Source organism: Channa argus, chromosome 9 (assembly GCF_033026475.1).
Source record: "Channa argus isolate prfri chromosome 9, Channa argus male v1.0, whole genome shotgun sequence".
NCBI lineage: Eukaryota > Metazoa > Chordata > Actinopteri > Anabantiformes > Channidae > Channa > Channa argus.
Window position 1 is genome coordinate 8,611,020 of NC_090205.1, and position 18,252 is coordinate 8,629,271.

The 18,252-nt window shown below is 40.0% G+C and overlaps 1 protein-coding gene across 1 annotated transcript in view; it reads right to left on the reverse strand.

Moving 5' to 3' along the window:
* Window positions 1–3,225: 3,225 nt before the first annotated feature.
* slc49a4 (solute carrier family 49 member 4) overlaps window positions 3,226–18,252 on the reverse strand; it is a 37,031-nt gene continuing 22,004 nt past the window's right edge. Inside the window, exons 7-9 of the mRNA XM_067515245.1 lie at window positions 16,164–16,291; window positions 13,122–13,304; window positions 3,226–4,992 (exon numbers count right to left, since the gene is read on the reverse strand). Coding sequence (XP_067371346.1) covers window positions 4,877–4,992; window positions 13,122–13,304; window positions 16,164–16,291 — 427 coding nt within the window. The 3' untranslated portion in view covers window positions 3,226–4,876. The remainder of the gene's footprint in view (window positions 4,993–13,121; window positions 13,305–16,163; window positions 16,292–18,252) is intronic.

The window sequence follows — 18,252 nt, forward strand, 5'->3', positions numbered from 1 at the left end:
AACAAAAGCCAAAATATCCAAATTGCTTGTGTGTAAAAGAAAACTATTGTTTCTCTTTGTGTGCCTCCATTTGTTCCCATGAGAACGCAAACCGCTACAATAGCACGTCCCACAATGACAACAAGCCAAAGGAAGAAATTGGAATTGAACTCCTGCTGCAAGGCTGTTAATAAACAGTTAGTGTTGTGTCTGTGAACAGTGGGAAATGTATGCATCATTACCTTATCTCTCTCTGACAAGAAAACACAGCCACCTCTTTTGTCCCGCGCTTGTTGGAGAAGTTGAGCGTATTTGCTTACACACAGGCCTCATTGTACAAAGAAAGCTGTTTTTTTTTTCTCTCCGTAATAACATGCTTCTGTGTGAATAAAATGCATCCTTTTGTTGTAGTCATTTCCACATTAGATAAAAAGGGATTTAATCAGATTTTCCACCGTGAGTCGAAGCTGCTTCGTGCAGATTCTCTGTGTCTGACATGAATTTTAAACTTCAGCAAGTGAAGATTTCCCGTGGTCTGTTTGAAGGTGTGATTGGCACGACTCCACCACCCACTAGAACCCCCAATACTAAACGCATGGTAGAATTATCTCCTTTCTGACAGTTTTAACCTAAAAACTGAAAAATTATAAACTTGTAAAGCAGAATTTAAGTTGAATTGCATTAGATTGTACAGATGTACCTGATGTGGTCAGTGAGTGTGTGTACATTTTATGTATAGAGTATCTTGTTGCAGAATAACCTTACGCCAGAGTTCTTGTTGACATATTAAAATCTCCAGGACATATTTTACAATAATACCAAAACAATGGCTGTTTGTTAGTTTGATTGAAAAACAATAGTTCTTATATAAACAGCACAGAGTATTTGGCAGAAGCCCATTTGAAGCAACTCAACAACTATTCTCTGGGAACATTTATGGCCAATAAAGAGACACACCCACAATAAAAGGAATCCTTAGTAACCTCTCTTTTTTGTCCTCTAACATGTTTACATTGTTCATTTATTTGCACAACTGGACATTTTCTGTTTTGATTTTGACTTGGCCAGAAGAGAGAAGGAAAAAGCTAAAAATGTGACAACAGAATAAACACATCTATTTTCTACTGCAGGGTTTGAGATGAGTGCATGGGACTGCTCCTCTAAAACCAAACAGATCACCATAAGTAACAGTGGATTCATTGCCAATGGCCTAGTTCATAAATGCCGTGCATTCGAAAGACACCCCATAATAAACCATCCAATCTGATCAAACGCAAGGCCAAAATTTCATGCAGCTATTTTTCTTGTCCTTTTGGATTTGGATTCCTGACAAAAGTGTTGGCTCAGGTCAGGAGTTGCTGACAGCTTGAATGGCACTAGTTCAAAGGATCATGATCAGAAGAACGAAATAATTTTATAGATGAGGTAAAATTAATCTCAGTGTCCTTTCATTCACACACAGAGCCACTGGTAATAATTAAAACCAGACTGAAGCCTTCGACAGTCTGTTGCATGCAGATTTGCCCCAGAGAAGTTGGTTCTCATCAGTAACAGAGCATGAGCTCATTCCCAGCTGGGCCACCAGGGGGAGGGGACTATACATGCAGGCATTTACTGGAGGGTTTAAAACAGTGAGGTCACACATGTTCATCTAGTTTTTATCCTTAGAAAGAAAAGTAGGGAAAACAACAGATTTCTGCATGTCCCTTGAGAGATTTTCCGACTCCTGCCTTGGGATGATGTGCGAGAATGTTACTGTGCTGCCAAAATAAAACAGCAAATGAGTTGAGGCCTCATTGCAGCACAACGTAATCTGCTCTCTACAGGCAGAGCCTGTGATCCAAAAACTTCCATCAGTCCTTAATAGACAGATACATTTTTAATAACTTAGATCAACGCAAAATCGTTACAATAATTTTAAAGATTAATTATATTGTTCTGATGGGGTTAAAAGTTATTAAAGGAGTTAGAAAGAGTTGAACAGGTGAATGTCTAATGACCAAAATGGTGACCCTGTAACGTCCAGGTAATTTTCTGGAAACATTTCACATAAAAACTGTCTGTTTTTAAATTACTGTGATTTGTCTTCTGTAACAAAGTAGTTTTCTTAAAAATGTAAATACAATGAGCAGTTTCTCATTTTTATCCTATTTCTAGCTTTTCCATGTCCATTACCAATAATATCTTTTACAGATAATTTCCTTGAAATTGACAAACCAGACACTAGCTCACACAAATCTTTTCATGAATTTGTAAATAATGATAATATAAATAAATCTTTCCAAATGTTCATGCTGAGATAGAGCAATGTTCATAGTGTCAAATCAATGAGCAGTTGCAGCTTTAAAGAGGAAATGGACCTCTTGCCAAAGTTATGCAGCTGCCATCTGGCCAACTCTGACACATTTATGGAAATGTTGATTAATGTGCATTGTGCGCACTGATAAATTAAATGAAATTCGCCAATTTTACACATCAAAATTAGTTAACCTGTCATGATCCACTCAGTCTGTTCTAGGACATCATCGGTGTCTCAGGGGGAACTTCGAGAACATTGCACAATAGCGAAGCTTCCCTTTTCCCACAGGAAGCCTGTGTTTCAAACGAGAGGTGCAGAGTTTCAAAGATGTGGCCACCTCCTAAACCCTCAAAGCAACACAATGTGAACTGGAGAATCTAGCATTTTTGGAGCGTCACCTTCAGGAACTAAAACTCCAGATCTCAGCCTCTGTTGCCTTGGTTTCAATCACATTCAAAATCTGCCACAAAACTAATGGAAGAGCTACAGCATATTAAAAAAAAAAAAGAAATTAAAGAAATCATGCTCATAGAAGGAGCTAATGTCCACATTCTCATGTCAAGAAGTTGATTTGATAACCCCCCCCCCCCCAAAAAAAAAAAGTTATACAAGTTGTACACAACATAATAATGAAGAATAAGCCTCTTCCTAGACTCTCAAATTTGCTCAGCAGTCATTCTGTGAGGAATCAATTTGAAGCGAAGCACAGATAAAATTTTCACTGACTGGAGAGCAAATAATGGCACTGCAGTCACACAAAAGATTGAATGAGGAGCTCAGCTGTGATAATGGAAGCAAAACAGTTAACTACATGTGTTGGGTCTACGCTCACTGGATGTGATATCAAACAGTATGAGGTAAAAGTACAGAAGAAAAGCTTTCAGTATTTGAGAGGTGCATGTCCAATACTTGGTGAACTTTCATTAGTCAATCAACAACAGCGGCAGTGTTATTTTTAAAACGCTCATTTTAATAAGGTGCTGGAAATAATTCAACAGTCACATTTGTCCATTTTCCTTTCCACAGGACGAGAATATTAATAAGAGTGTGAGCTGCAGAATAGAAGAAAATGACCTGTAACAGTATATAAAGACAAAGAGTCACAGTGTGAAAGAGAGGGAGGCTGAATTCACTGCACTGGGCAATTAAGGCAACATGTCAACAGGTAAAGACAACATTTTCTGTACAAGATAAAAAACAAAACAAAACAAAAAGCACCAGGAAACTAACTACAGAGCTTCCTTTAACCCCAGAGGAAATCACATGAATATGCTCCTTATAGCCCCTGTGCTCAACAAAGACACAAAAAGAAGTCTTGCTCAAGGTAGAGAAAAGGTTTGTCTATGAGTGGCATGTTTTTCTTTGCTTTTGTGGTTATATTCTCCAGATCTTTTCTGTCACAGCTCCAGTTTCACCAGTGAGAGAATCCAGGAAGATAGCAACTTCCCTTTCTTTCCCCACCAACGTTTTATCAGTGGACTTAGTTTTGGAGCAGAGACACCTGCTGGTGCTTTGGAGAAACAGCTTGGATATTACAACTTGACGTAATTCTCAGTCTGTATCAAAAAAAAACAATCTCCCTCAGTGAACCTCAGCTGTGGTTAGCAAACATCCTGTTTCTGATTAACTGGATGTTAATAGTGTGTAGTGTTGAGATTCCAATAAATACTGGCACAAATGATTAAAAACTGAAAAAAAAGACAAATAACATTATATAGTTAGCTTGAAAAGCAAATCTCCTAGCATTGCACACAATTAATTACAAAAAAGGCTGAAATGTGAACGTGTTCAGAGAACTCATTTTCTTCCACATTGACAGTTCATTGATAGGGGAACAAAGTGCATATTTGTGAAATCTTAGCCTCAGTTTCTAGCCGGGATTTATCTGGTAATAAAGTTTGCATAATATTCGTCTTGAGAGGGTGATGAAATGGGATTTAAGTACCTCTTTCTCAATGACAGGTAGTATCACAGGTCACTTAATAGTGTCGGGTCAGTTAAGTCTCTCCAATGAATCACAGCCTGCAGTTTGGAGCAGCATTAAAATGCCAGGAGGTCAGTTGAGTGTACGCACGGACTCAGCTCAGCCACGCCTGCTGATTGGCTAAATAAGCTGTCCCCTTCCTTGTTGGGGGGAGCGACACTTATTACTGAGCTGGAGTCCAGTTTTCTATAGAAATGTTCAAGGAAGGTTAACAGAACAGGGCTGAGAGGTGGAGAAACTGAGAACTGTTTTAAATATTACAGTCAGTAAACATCTTAAAAAAACAAAAACAATCTGTTCACATACAAACAGAGATCACATTTAAAAACAGGTGATGATGCGTTCGACAGTCACGTGGCATCGAGTCGATCACGTAATAGTGTAAACGCTGATGCAGAACCACTCGTGGTTCTTCTTGGCAGCCATACAACAGCAATACATCATCACTGTTCCCAACAAACAGGTATATTTACATCTTAAAATTGTACATTACACACTTAACAGTGCGAGTGTCCTACTTTCCCCTGAACTCCCTTTTTTCCTCTTCTCTGTGCAATAATAAAATGTATTCAGTCCATCGTTGTTACGTTGTGTTGCATTTGTCCTCAGCACTGTCACACGGAGACGAAGACATCCAGGTAGAGGCGATCGTAAGACTCCCTGAAGAAAAGGATGAGGACGAGGCTGAAGAGACAGGAGCCGGTTACACACCAGTTGAGCCACGACAGCTCTGGATGAAACAGAAAGAGAGAGAGAAAGAAATGTTTCAAGTTACATTTTTAGCTTCAGATCGTGCTGTGATGGCAAGTCTGCCACCACAATCCACTGTGGAAAACTTTATCGACTTCACATTTTTTCAACCTTTTCTCCCCTCATCCTTCCCTCTTTGTCTCTTCTATAGTACACTATACAGCCAAGTATCTGGACACCAACACTCAGCCAATTGTCCTTTGTTGCGTAGAAACACATACTGTAATGAAACACATTATTCTGCAGTAGAAGCCCGTGTGGATACAGGCCCATTTTGCCTGTTAGATACTATTAATTAGAGGGAAAATATTACAACAACACGCCACAACAAATGGTACGGCCACATGGTGCTTAATAATGAAATATGAGTTATCTACATACACTCACAAACCTAATGAGACTTTGAAGTTGAGTGAGGGTATGAAGTGACATTGAATAATTTATGAGTATCCTATAGGACTAATGGCTAATCAATAAGAATTCCTGACATATAATACTGGAAATAAGAACAGCCTCCCAAGCTGTCTTTTATAATGACTCTGAATAATTCACTGATATTGGGAGTGTACCCCATTATCACTGACCTACACTTGAACCTAAACATGGTGCAGAATGAGGTGTTCTATTTTCTCAGCTCTGTTCAAGCTCCATTACCCACTGGAGAGGTGCTTCAGCTGTCTGCAATAATGCTGAATCTGGAGGTCAGGTGGGAAGCTCGCAGCCACACCGAACTATGGGCAACTTAACTCATAAGCACAAGACAAATAACCTGTTCTAGTTCAGACTCTGATGCACGCACTCTTTCTGTATGAACGCCTGCACAAACACTCAATCACACCAGACACACGCAAGGCCCACATCAATAAACTCCCTCGCTCAAATGTAGAAGGTGGCCCTCACTGTGAAGTTGGACGTCTGAGCTGTTTTATCCTGACAGACCTTTGGTGAGAGACGAGTTCTTAACCAGGGCAGAGGATGTGGTGGTGGCAGGCAGCTCCTTGTGTTCTGATAACAAGCCAAGACTAAATATAGAGAAATTGGGTCGTAACACACAGCAAAGCCCTGGAACCAAGAGAGCAGAATGTGGCTCAACTCACACCAGCTTGACTTCGATTCCAGTCAGCCAGCTTTCCATAATGTTGTCTATGAGCTGTGTTGGCTTGAGGAAAGTACCTGATCAATGCATGAAGAGACTGGGGCCTTTTACGGCCCAGTGCAGCCTCTTTTTGTGGTAAATTATGAATTTTGGCTGTAAGGCACAAACCTTTGTATGCTCGATGCTTCATGTCTTCCATGTGAAGATAGAATGTGGACTTTGAGGCGTGAAAATTAAAGCAAATGATAAACGGAGGCAAAAGAGAGGTGAGCGATTGGGTGAGGGTGTTGGCAGCGAGGTGCCGAGACTCCTGAAGCAGCCTCATTAATCAAGAGTGTGTGAGCTGGACAGGGGGAGACCTGGTGTGGAGGCGGGTTAATGGAGTTGTGTTTATCTGACCTGCCGTCTTCTCTGTCTAACTCCGTCTTGTTTTCTCAAATGTACACCAAAGACTGCTCTATTTAAAGGTGGAGATGCACTGTGTGTGTGTGTGTTTGTGTGTGTGTGTGTTTGTGTGTGTGTGTGTGTGTGTGTGTTAGGGTCTACAGCCTTCAAAGAATGTTAATGTAGAGTTGGGCTATTCAATCAGGTGATGTGGTAAAAATGAACAAGCATCTCAATCGCTAGCCTCTGATCTCTGAGGACACACCTGAGGCAAAGTTAGAAGGATATACGCTCAAAGTTTTGCTGAGCGATAAGCTGACAGGAGGGAAACGACCGAGGGGGGTGGGGGATGAAGAGAGAAGATTACAGCAAATAAAAGGAAGAGATAAAAAGGAAGGAGAAAAGTTAAAACTTTTTTCCGATTCTAAAGGCTCCTCACATCACCGGTTTGCTTTAAAGTTGAATATTAGATTGCATCGATCACTAAAGACGAGTGATGTCTGACCCAATCTGAATGGCAGGTCTAGTAACTATTCTATAATACAGTGTGCATCCAGTTTCCTAGGAACTAAAGGTGAATCTAACAAATTTATAGAAATTTTACTTTTGATCATTTTTGTCATATCCTCATGCCACTTGTTTTAAATCATTTGAATATTTGGCTTTCATGTTGATTGCTGAAGCACTTTGGAAAGTTATTTAAACGTTGATAATTAGGCTCGTGGAGAGGAAGGGCTGATTGTGGTGAATAGGTTTTTTTTTTTTGTCCTTCTTCTTTTACCTCCATCATAAGAGACCTTGTTCCACCGTACGTGGTACTTACAACTGCGGTGCTCACCCCTCATTATGTCAGTGTAACATAGCAAATCTACCAATATTCTCCAAATACTCTTCGCTTTAGCTTAATATTCTGTGCCATCGGCCTCCATTGTTGCAGGAAAACACACCAGTTAGCCAGACTGCTGCAGTGAGTGACATCTTTCTTTTATCAAAAAATAAAATAATACAGTGGCTATAGTCTATTTTCAAAACAGGCTAAGAATAACCATTACCTTTAACTGTGGCTGAGCAAATATTTAAATAAGAAAGTCAACAGTACATGTGCAATATATTTTCATGAGGCACAAACTTTACATCCAGCAAAGCAGATTGGCCCACTGTTTGTGTAATATTGTGGTTTTTGACAGGAAGGGGCTTTGACCCTGACGAATAAGCTAAGTTTTATAACATGCATATATATGTATTCTGCAAAACAGAACCATACAAATCAAGTTGAAAGTCAACTTGCTGGGTTTATGCTTTATGCTATTATTTTGTGGAAAATATTAGGTCATTATGAATTTGAACATCTCAAAAAAGTTGGAACAGGGGCAACAAAAAGCTGGAAAACTAATTGCTGCAAATCAAAAACAGATGGAGGAGCATTTGACAAACAATTAGGTTAATTGGCAACAGGTCAGTAACATGACTGGGTATAAAAGGAGCATTTCAGAGAGGCAGAGCCTCTCAAATGGAAAGATGGGCAGAGGTTCACCCATCTATGACAAACTGCACCAGAAAATTGCGCAACAATTTAAGAAAAATGTTCCTCAAAGTTAAATTGCGAAGACCTTATCAAAAGATCCAGAGAATCAGGAGGAATCTCTATGCAAAGACAAGGCCGAAGGTCAAGACTGTATGCATGTGATCTTCAGGCCCTCAGGCAGCACTGTATTAAAAATGGGCACGATTCTCTACTGGACATTACTATATGGGCTCAGGAACACATCCAGAAATCACTGTCTATGAACACAGTCTTGTGGACTGATAAGGAAAAGGACCATCCAGCTTGTTATCAGCAAACAGTTCAAAATGCTGCATCTCTGATGGTATGGAGGTGCATTAGTGCCTATGGTGTGGGCAGCTTCCACATCTGGAAAGCCAACATCAATGCTGAAAAGTACATAGAGGTTTGAGAGCGACATATGCTCCCATCCAGAGAAGGTCTTGCATATTTCAGCAAGACAACGCTAAACCACATACTGCGTCCAGAACAACACCATGGCTTTGCAGGAGAAGAGTCTGAGAGCTGATCTGGCCTGCCCACTAATAGAAAACCCTTTTCAAAAGCCCAGAACTGTTGAGCAGCTAGAATCCTGCATCACACAAAAATGGGACATTTGTCTCCTAAAACTCCAGCCATTAGTCTCTTCACTTCCCAGACATTTACAGACAGTTGTTAAAAGAAAATGGGATGCTACACAATGGTAAACATCAACCCTGTTGCAACTTTTCGGAGATGTGTAGCTACCATTAAATTCAAAATGAGCTAAAATGAGCCATTTCTTACATGAAATGATAAAATGTCTCAGTTTCAACATCTGGTATGTGGTTTATGTTCTATTGTGAATAAAATGGGTTGATGAGATTTGCAAATCATTCATCTTCCCAACGTTTTTGAAATTGTGGTTGTATTAACACCTCCTATTTTTCTTTTATTTAAATTATACGTACCGTTATTCTAGTAACAAGAGCATAGGAAAGGCGTACACAGTGTTGGTGGGGGACGTCGAGCAGTTCAACCCACTGTGATAAGTTTATGATGAACCATAAGGGTTGGACACCAGCCACAAATGAAAATTCAACTGATCACTGGTGTCACGATCTGACGTGGGGTGTCAGTGACGGCATGACCACATTCAGAGGACATCAGTGTGAACATCAGACAGTTCATCATATTAACAGCCTATTACTGTGGGTGCCACCATCAGCAGGACAGTGCTGCAGATGAAATGGGAGACAAAGGCCAGCAAGACTCTTATGGCCTTAATCAATCTTAATTGAGGTCAATGCAGCGTTATAATTAACGAGGCGAAGTTCTCCTTTATGACCATGGCCTTTGTTTAAGAAAACTGAGGTCACTCATGAAGATACACAGATGGGCTTTGTGTAAAGATCAAGATCATCCATCACAAATTGACCACGTTCGCACGATGATGGATACAAAAAATATTTAGTGTAGATTGACAGGTTGGCAGATTTGTATAAAGTAGAGAGGTTATTGATGATGACAGTTTTTGTATTTCGAATTGTATAAACTAATGTGCAGCTGTTCATTTACTTTACTGTCAATGTTTCTTCTGAGTCCGGATTCAAAACTTTACCCGAAACAAAAACAGAAGATTATGATAAAGGCTTTTACTCTCTCAGGAATGACTGTGCACTACAAAGAAGACTTGCTTGTTGTTTGTGGTTTTAAAACCACCTACCCAGTCTTTACAGAGGGTTGAAAAGTTAGTTTGCAATAGAATTTTCGCTTAAGATGCGAATGCAAAGTTTTGCAAGAGGAGGGGAAAAAACGTTTTGTGGACTATAAAATGACAATTATTTCTCCATGCTGAATATGTCCTGCTTTCCTTCATGCAGGAAACAAACCAACCACAGCCAAACCAAAAGTCATCAACACCCATACCCCCCCTCCTCCTCAACATCCTTATCCTCTTCGTCCTCCCCAAAACCTTTGAGGCTCTTTTGCGCCACAATAGTTCTCTGCTGCTTTGTATTCCACACGATGCTCACTGCTAAATGATATATAAACACACAGCAGATGAAATCGAAAAAGAGCAACAAGTGCAGAAATATAGCCTGGAGGCTCCATTTATGTTTTGGAGTCGCATGGTTCCGAGACTTTGGGGATTTTAAAAACATGACTTCAGAGTCAAGAGGCCAGTTAGGGCTCACTGAACCCAGACAGGCTCCTCCTGGATAGTAAAATGGACAAGGAGGTAAATTAATAAAGGGCTCTCTGCTTGCAGGAAAAAGGATGCCATAACTCAGAATGCATAATGAGGCAGTGGGCAGCCAAAAGAGGAAAAAAAAAAACCAAACAAACTGTAAACTGGAAATAGATGGAAATCTTTAAAGTTGCCAATTTTCTATATTAGGAGGGTAAAGGGTTTTGAAAAGATGAGAGTCATGCAGGATTTAGCATTTCTGAAGTCTGCATATAATTTTCCACATCCATTATGGGACTACGGAGAGGAAATTAGAGTAATGAGACAGCCCACTAGAATACCTCCAAAGGGAATTTACATAATAATCAAATTAATCTTTGCAGGAATGATCTCTTCAGGAGAACAGAATGCAGCTGATTTCTAAAGAGGGCAGGAAACATGCCTTTTTGAAGACCTAAGCTACAGTGACTGGACAATTTCAGTGTTTCAAATGCCAGGTTGATTTTACACGGCCTAAACGTGGGTAAAAAGATTAAAATAAAATGTGGAAACACTGAAAACCAATGCAAGAAGATATAAACTCCACATAGAAAAGCTCCTGCTGGTGGGTAGAAAAAAAAAAAAAAAAACATTTTCCTATAAGACAACAGTGCTAAAAACCCCTGCACCACGGGGCCACTTTATACTAACCAATACTTCAAAATATACTGGAAAGATCGAAAAAAATTGGAATTCAACATTGATCAAGTTACATACGTAAACATCGATACTGTTTTGAGCTAAAATTTTATTTATCTGATAAAAAAAGCTATTTCTGTTTTCTGTTCCATTTTGAGCAGCGTTGGTGTAAATATCATAAAAGATAAAAGATACTTTACTTTTGTTCCTAAAATGATTGACACACACCTAGTAGGCAGGAACAGCAGACTTCAACAATTTTGTACCTACACACAGTTTGTGTTTGTATAAGGTTTTCAAACTATGTGCAATCTGCTACTTAAGACTGCAGCTGCGTGAACTTTCTGACATGAGAACTTTGATGCATCAGACTCTGTTAGACAATTTCAGAGTGGGAAGTTAAGAAAGAGCCAAAAGCCTCCATCATCTCAGCTTGATCATCCCCGACTGTCACAGGTATGTTGTCAGGATCCACGGTAGTGTATAAGATGCCCTTAGGCTCACCCACACACATGTGCTGGCATCTGCACAAAAGCAAATGCACCCACCCACAAAGACGCTGGAACAATGTTCACAGCTACACGCAGAAAACGCAACACATTGAGATGCATGCACACATAACTTCAAACACACCAAGCAGTCCATCATTCACTGCAGAGAGGGCCGAGCAGAGCATCCATCATATATTCTTTGACTTCTACCGTGATTGTGTGCGTGCGTGTATATGTGTGCGTGTTGGCCTGCAGCTGCTCTATCTATCCACCCCTGGTTTACTGCTGTCTAATCTATGTTTTATCACCACACTGACATGCTGCCGTTTCAGAAACTTCTAAATACGATGCTTATCATCTTGATCACAAAATTTCAAGCAGTATCATTTCTGTTTGAGTTTCACTTTAACCACTGTTCTTTTTACAGTGAAATAGCTAAACCAAAATCAAATAAACCACTCGACATCCCTCCAACTTCATTTGGCAACACTTGAAACTCCACCTGTATTTCATATTAAACATTCTACATTGTATTTGAATTGCCACCCTGCCACTCATGAATTAAGATGAAAGACAACTAGGACAATAGTATTCAAAATATGAATTTGCATATGTACAGTATAAGCAATAAAATACACAAATCAACTGTCCATTAAGTATTCATCATTTAAGCATGATCAACAGATGAAGCCGTAGTGGAAACAACTGCCAGCTGTAGCCTTGAAATGTTCTCATGTTGGGTTACGTGTCATGTAAATTCTTAAAACCTACTGACAACACAAGCGGCTTTCATGCCCTGGCTGTCGTACTTATGTTGTTCGCCCCCGGGCTGTGTAGGTCAAACAAGAATCACATCCACCTGCACTGGCAAGACAACCCAGAAGGCAGGATCAAGATACAGTTGTCAGGTAGCAGCTGTCAGTTGCCTCTTAGCAATAAGAAGTGCTCGGCAGAGGAGGATCAAAGTCATGAATATTTATGAGGTTCTGAAAAGATATTTCTTATTTACTCAAACAAACAGAGTAGAAGGACTGTGTATCAGAGATAGAGGTTTTTCCAGCTGATTAGAGCTTGGATGTAGCCAACCCTACATTGAGGAATAATAAAATTGTTGACAGGTGGGCAAAGACCAGAGTGAAGCTGGACGTACTTTACAAATTATAGACACATGAATGAAAAGTCAAAATATTCTCACTTACATCAAGTGCAGTCATTTACATGAACGAGTGAGCACAGTTTACTTATGAATTTGCTTGAAAATCATAGAGGCAGAAGAAAAGTAGAAGACATGCAGTCCTCTCTGCTGTGGCCCTAAATTATTATATCAAAATCTGCCAGACAGCTGAATTCAAAGATAAATCTATGGCTACGTTACAATGGGAAGTTTTTCATTCTTTATGCTCAATGTGTCAGTTGCATTGGAACCTAATTTTCCCTTTTGCCCGCCTTTTATTGGCAGCATCTGCAGGGCTAGAAATGGATTTTTGAAAACAATGTGGCTTTTGGAGGGAGAGAGGAACCTGCAGAGGGACAGAATGCTTCAGAGTGAAGAAGATTTAGACTTTTTTCAACAGACAACAATAAGAAATACTGGAGAAATGTTTAAGTGTTGTCATCTTATCCCCATGAGGCCAACAGGCAGTGGGTGCACAAAATGAATGAATTAATGCATCTAAACAGTAAAAACAATAATAGCAAAAACAGATTTTATTATCACTTTTGTACACATGATTTACTCCTCTCTTACCTGTGCAGTACAAAGTGAGGAAAGAGAGCAGCAGTCCAGTGACCAGGTTCCCCAGGAAAGTGACCACTCCACAGGTGATGCCCTCAGGGACCGGATAAACCGTCTCGATGAGGAGCTCGAAGAATATTGGCACACTGCTGTTGACAAAAATGCCCACCAGGATGCAGGAAGTGTATAGGATGGCTGGGAAAAACCAAAAGGAAAAAAAAGCAGAACAATAAGGTACAGTTTACCAAATTTAAGCAACTATGTAAAAAGATGGCACAATGGTCAAAATGAAAGAGCAGTGGTGATTTATGGAACCTTCTAATGCTGCCGACTGTAGCATTTGCTCTCAGCAACACTGAGATTTATGACAAACTCTCATACTGAAACAACATTTCATTAAGAATGCCACCCCTTAAGGTGGCAATTAATTTGAAACAGGAAATAAAATGGTCAGTTAGCAATAGCACAACAAATGCTGGATGCAACCAATATTTCACTGTAGGAATGGCCAGGTGATGAGCACTACCTGGCATTTGCCAGATACAGTGCTTGGAATTCTGCCCGAAGAATTCACTTTTGTTTCATCAGACCAGACAGACAATCTTTTCCTTTAAATGGTATTTGACAAACTCCAAGGAGGCTGTCATATGCCTTATACACAAGAGTGGCTTGGGTCTACCATAAAAGCCTGGTTGGGGGGAATGCTGCTAAGATGATCCTGACACGCAGTGTGAACTGGGGAACCTTATAAACATGTGTTTGTGCACATGTTATGTGCCTATATCCAGTCAGTCAATTAAATTAGATATAGGTGGACCTCAATCATACATTTACAGTTAGTCATCTGGCAGATGCTTTTATCCAGTGCGACTTAACTTAAGTGAGGTATAAAGGCAGCAAAAAAATGTAATTTAAAGTGAGAAAACATAAAGGCACAGCATTTCATTGTCAGCTCTGTGTGTTGGCTCGCTTTCTCAGCTGCAGTCCCTGGCCAGGACCGAAAATAAAATGTTTGAATGTTTATTAGTTTGGATATGCCGATAAATTAAGCCATTACTTGTAGAGCATCACGGCAACCTCCATCTTCCTTATCGCAGCAGATTGGTCCAAATGAGCTCCCCATTAGCCTGCACGTCCCCTTTAATCACAGTGCCTCAGAGGGCCATCACGTGTCTGCTTGCCTGGCTGTGATGAGGAACCCAGGCGGCACTCATGCAGCCATCAAATGCAGGCTTCTCCTTTGTTCAACTGATATCACTTAAGAGTGCTTCAACCACTGCGCTTTCCCCGCATTATGTTATTTAACTGCTGTTAAGTGATGGTTTTTAAAGGAAGGGGACGTGGGGTGCCTAGCATCAGCAGAACGCAGCAAGTACTTTTATACATTTGCAGCTGAAAGAAACAATCATTTATAGAATGGAATTTACATCATAGCGCATTTTGCACCACGAATATGCAATAACTGACTGACTAAAAAAATAAACTTTACAGCATTCAGTGGAGCTTGAAAGAAGTATGCGCAAATACTTGACTGAAAAACCAATAAAAATATCCTGACCATGAACTGCACATTCCCCCATCTGTGGACCTGGTTATCTGTTATTCTCCATCTTTCTCTGCCCTCGTATTATCACTCAGCTGTCAGCTTTGTAATAAATGCATAAAAACCTCCATAAAAATACTGTAAAGGAGAGTTTCCATAACAGAAGTGCTTGCTGCTTGACTTGACTTTAGTACGAGCCACACACAAAAACAAAACAAAACATACTTGGACAAGATACATGAAGGGAATTAAGCTTTATGTGTAGTAACAGCTGAATCCATGTTATTGATTAATGTGACATCCATAAGACCAATTAAGTTCTGTATACAGTTCACAGCATGTTCACCTAACTATAAATGTAATTAATTGGAGAATATCTGAGTTTAAATTTAAACCCAGAAAAAAGATACAGCATTCTTTCCCAAAACTGCAGATTACCTTGATCTGTGTGTGTGCTATTGACCATCCACACAGATAATGTGTGGAGAACAAGGTTGGAGCCTGGCTCCTGCAGGCTGCCAATGTCTGGGATAAGAGGACATGGGATAAAGAGAGAGCAGTGCCAGAGCAGAGTGTGGAGAATGATGATGGATGATGATGGCTAGAATCAGTGGCTTTGAACAACATGCTGGTATGCTTATTGGTTTGGCTTCAGAGCAGGCAACTAAATCCACCGCTGTCCTTAATGGGTTTATCACCAGTGGCTACTAATGGATTGATTCTGCTGTATATGTATCAAATTTACAGTGCAGCCTCAAAGTACTGTTTTATTGTTTTGGTTGTTCTGCAACATTTGAACCGAAACAGAAGCTACATCGTTTATTACATGGTGGTGACATCCCAGTGTGTGAGGGGTTTCAATTCATAATGGATGAGCGCTTTGGACCAAAAAGTGAAATTTTCACCAGGGTCCGAATTAGACACATGATGAAGATCCAAATGATCCTGTTTTTTTGTTTACAAAAGACTGAACTGAAGGCAAAGAAGTTCAGTATCAGTAAAAACTGAAAATTTCAACCAAATTAAACTGTATTCTGTGGAAGTTTAAACCACATTTGTTTCTCTATCTTGAAATGAAACAACGCACCTGGAAATGTCTTATGAGAAAGAAACTTCATTGGACCCATTAAATCTTAATGTAAGCTGTAACTGTGCCATTAGCGCACAGATTACTTTATTTAGTTTTACTTTTGCCCTGTTAAAATTGGGTGACTTTGTACTAACACTTTGCCTCTGGATTGTGACTTCCAGAGTGCATTGCCTTTAATCCGTATTATGACTTAGCGTTCTATATGATTCATTACCGTGAGCGACTATTGACTAATGACTTAATATTCGTTACCTTTCAAAACTTACAACTTCACCTTGAACTTCCACAATTTTGAAATCTGACCAAAATCCAAATGGTAAGCATGGTCAGCCAAGCTTACAGATCAGGCTGATCAACTTCTTGGTATGTCCCAGTTCTTACACAATGTCACCTTGTCATTAGTACACTGTTGCGGACCCACCTGCAGTGGAGGGCAGATGAGTGAGTCTGCTCAGACAAGTGAGTGTGAACCACGTAGAGGCCAGTGAGGCTCCTGCCAGCATCAGCACCAGAATCAGCTTTAGCATTCCCCGAATAGAGTCTGCAAACCTGGGAGTAGGTGGAAAAAAGGTTGAAACATTCATATATAAAAAAACACAAAGTAAAATATATTGACCATACAGATGGAGTTTGGAGTAGAAAAAAATATAAACTGTAAAAACAACATAAAATCAGCATCAGGAAAATAAGGGACTCCTTGATAAACACAATGAGGAACTACGCAGTTGTTTCTTCTGTGACTAGCATCATATTGGAGAAAGTCAAGATCATTTCCTTCTTCCACATTCTGAATATGTCAGTAGCACTTGTCATTACACAAGAAGAAGTTATTCCGAGAATTGATTCAATTTGTCTCACCAGCTAAGCAGGCGGACTTGAGATACGCATATTGCGGAAGACAAGTCATCAGGCCATTTCCAAAGTCTCTTGAGCACTGTGGTTTCTTATTGTTGCCTTTTCTAAACCATTATAGTTCATTAACTTCACTGATCCTCTGGGTATTTGTGAAAGTGAACCCAATGAAGCCTGCAGCAAAGACAGACACTAATTACTTTTGTTTTGTTGCTCATAGATAACATGTGGGAAACAAAAGAGAGCAAACAATGAACGTAATGCAAGAATAGAAATAAATGTTGGAAATGGCTGATTAGTTCAGCTAGGTTGTGAAGTTCTGTCAGTTCTGCTAATAGCCAGGGGATAAATGAAATCATCCTTTGGACAAATAATCACCACCCAAACCCTCCCAGGTTGGAGCTTAACATTAAATGTTCCTGGGTTTTCATGAAATGTCATTTACAGCGCCGACATGTTTCCTCAATCTTCAAAAGGATATTCACTACTTTCTGTCTTTCTACCTTTGTACTTCGAGTTGCTGTAAGAGAATTCACGGCATGGGCATGAGGACTTATGTCATTCTTTTCGAATAAATACTGTAGATTTACAGCTGACATATTTCTGTTTTCAAGAATGAGCGGGTTGCAGCCTAGTCAGACAGCTGATCATTTGCCACCACACAGAGATATCTGGGTTCTGTGCCCACAGCTTTGCCCCTCAAATCGGCATTACCCATCTGCCACTAACTGGCTTGGATCCACAACCCTTTACCCACCCCCTGTGCCAGTGAGAGACAAAATCCTTAGCCTGCACCCAGCCAAGCCCTCAGTTCTTTGCAGACAGGATCACAGGCTACTTCCCTGTATCAGTTCCAATCGATCCTCTGAGCAGCACCATACAACACCATAAGCAGCTTATTTCCCATACTCTACCAAGTGGACTCAGGAACCACCAGAGGTAAAGAGCTTGGTCATGGATTGGGAAGATAAGTTCTGAAGACTATTTGGCTTAGAGTTGACTAATAGTTCCATGCATTTCTACTCCCACAGATATACAGTATCCTGTACCATCTTGCTGTCACAAGTAGCCATTCAAGCACCCTGTGTGTATTTATTCACGGATGAAAATTATCCCCAGCATATACGTTCGTTTCTTGTTTATTAACATTTGTGTAAAAATGATGCCCTGCTGAAAATACTGCAACTTATGTACTGTACGTCATGGATTCTTGACTCTATGTGAATGTATGTCCTTAGCAGAAACACAAATTTGCTGGCTTCCGTTTATTCATAAGATTTGTAGACGATAAGAAAAATGCTGAGTGATATTGAACAAGAAAAGACTTTGCTCTTAAGGTCTGTAACTCTCCAGTAATGTCATTCAGAGCTCGGTTATTCTACTCAATGACTAAAGAGGGTCAAGTCATCTCATGAGGTAATGTCGAAATTAAAAGCCGATCTTCTACACTCATCTAACAGGATTTATTGGCCATAAAGATAACATCGTTTAAGTCATGTAGAATCAGATTCCATTTTCCACTCTCCTAGTGCCTGCAGGGTATGACAAAATGTCATCACCAGAATGATGTTATCATTTGGACATGTCAATGTTTTGAGTGCGGGATATACAGTAAATAACTAAATAGGCGTAGCTGGTATAAAATGAAGACCAGCATG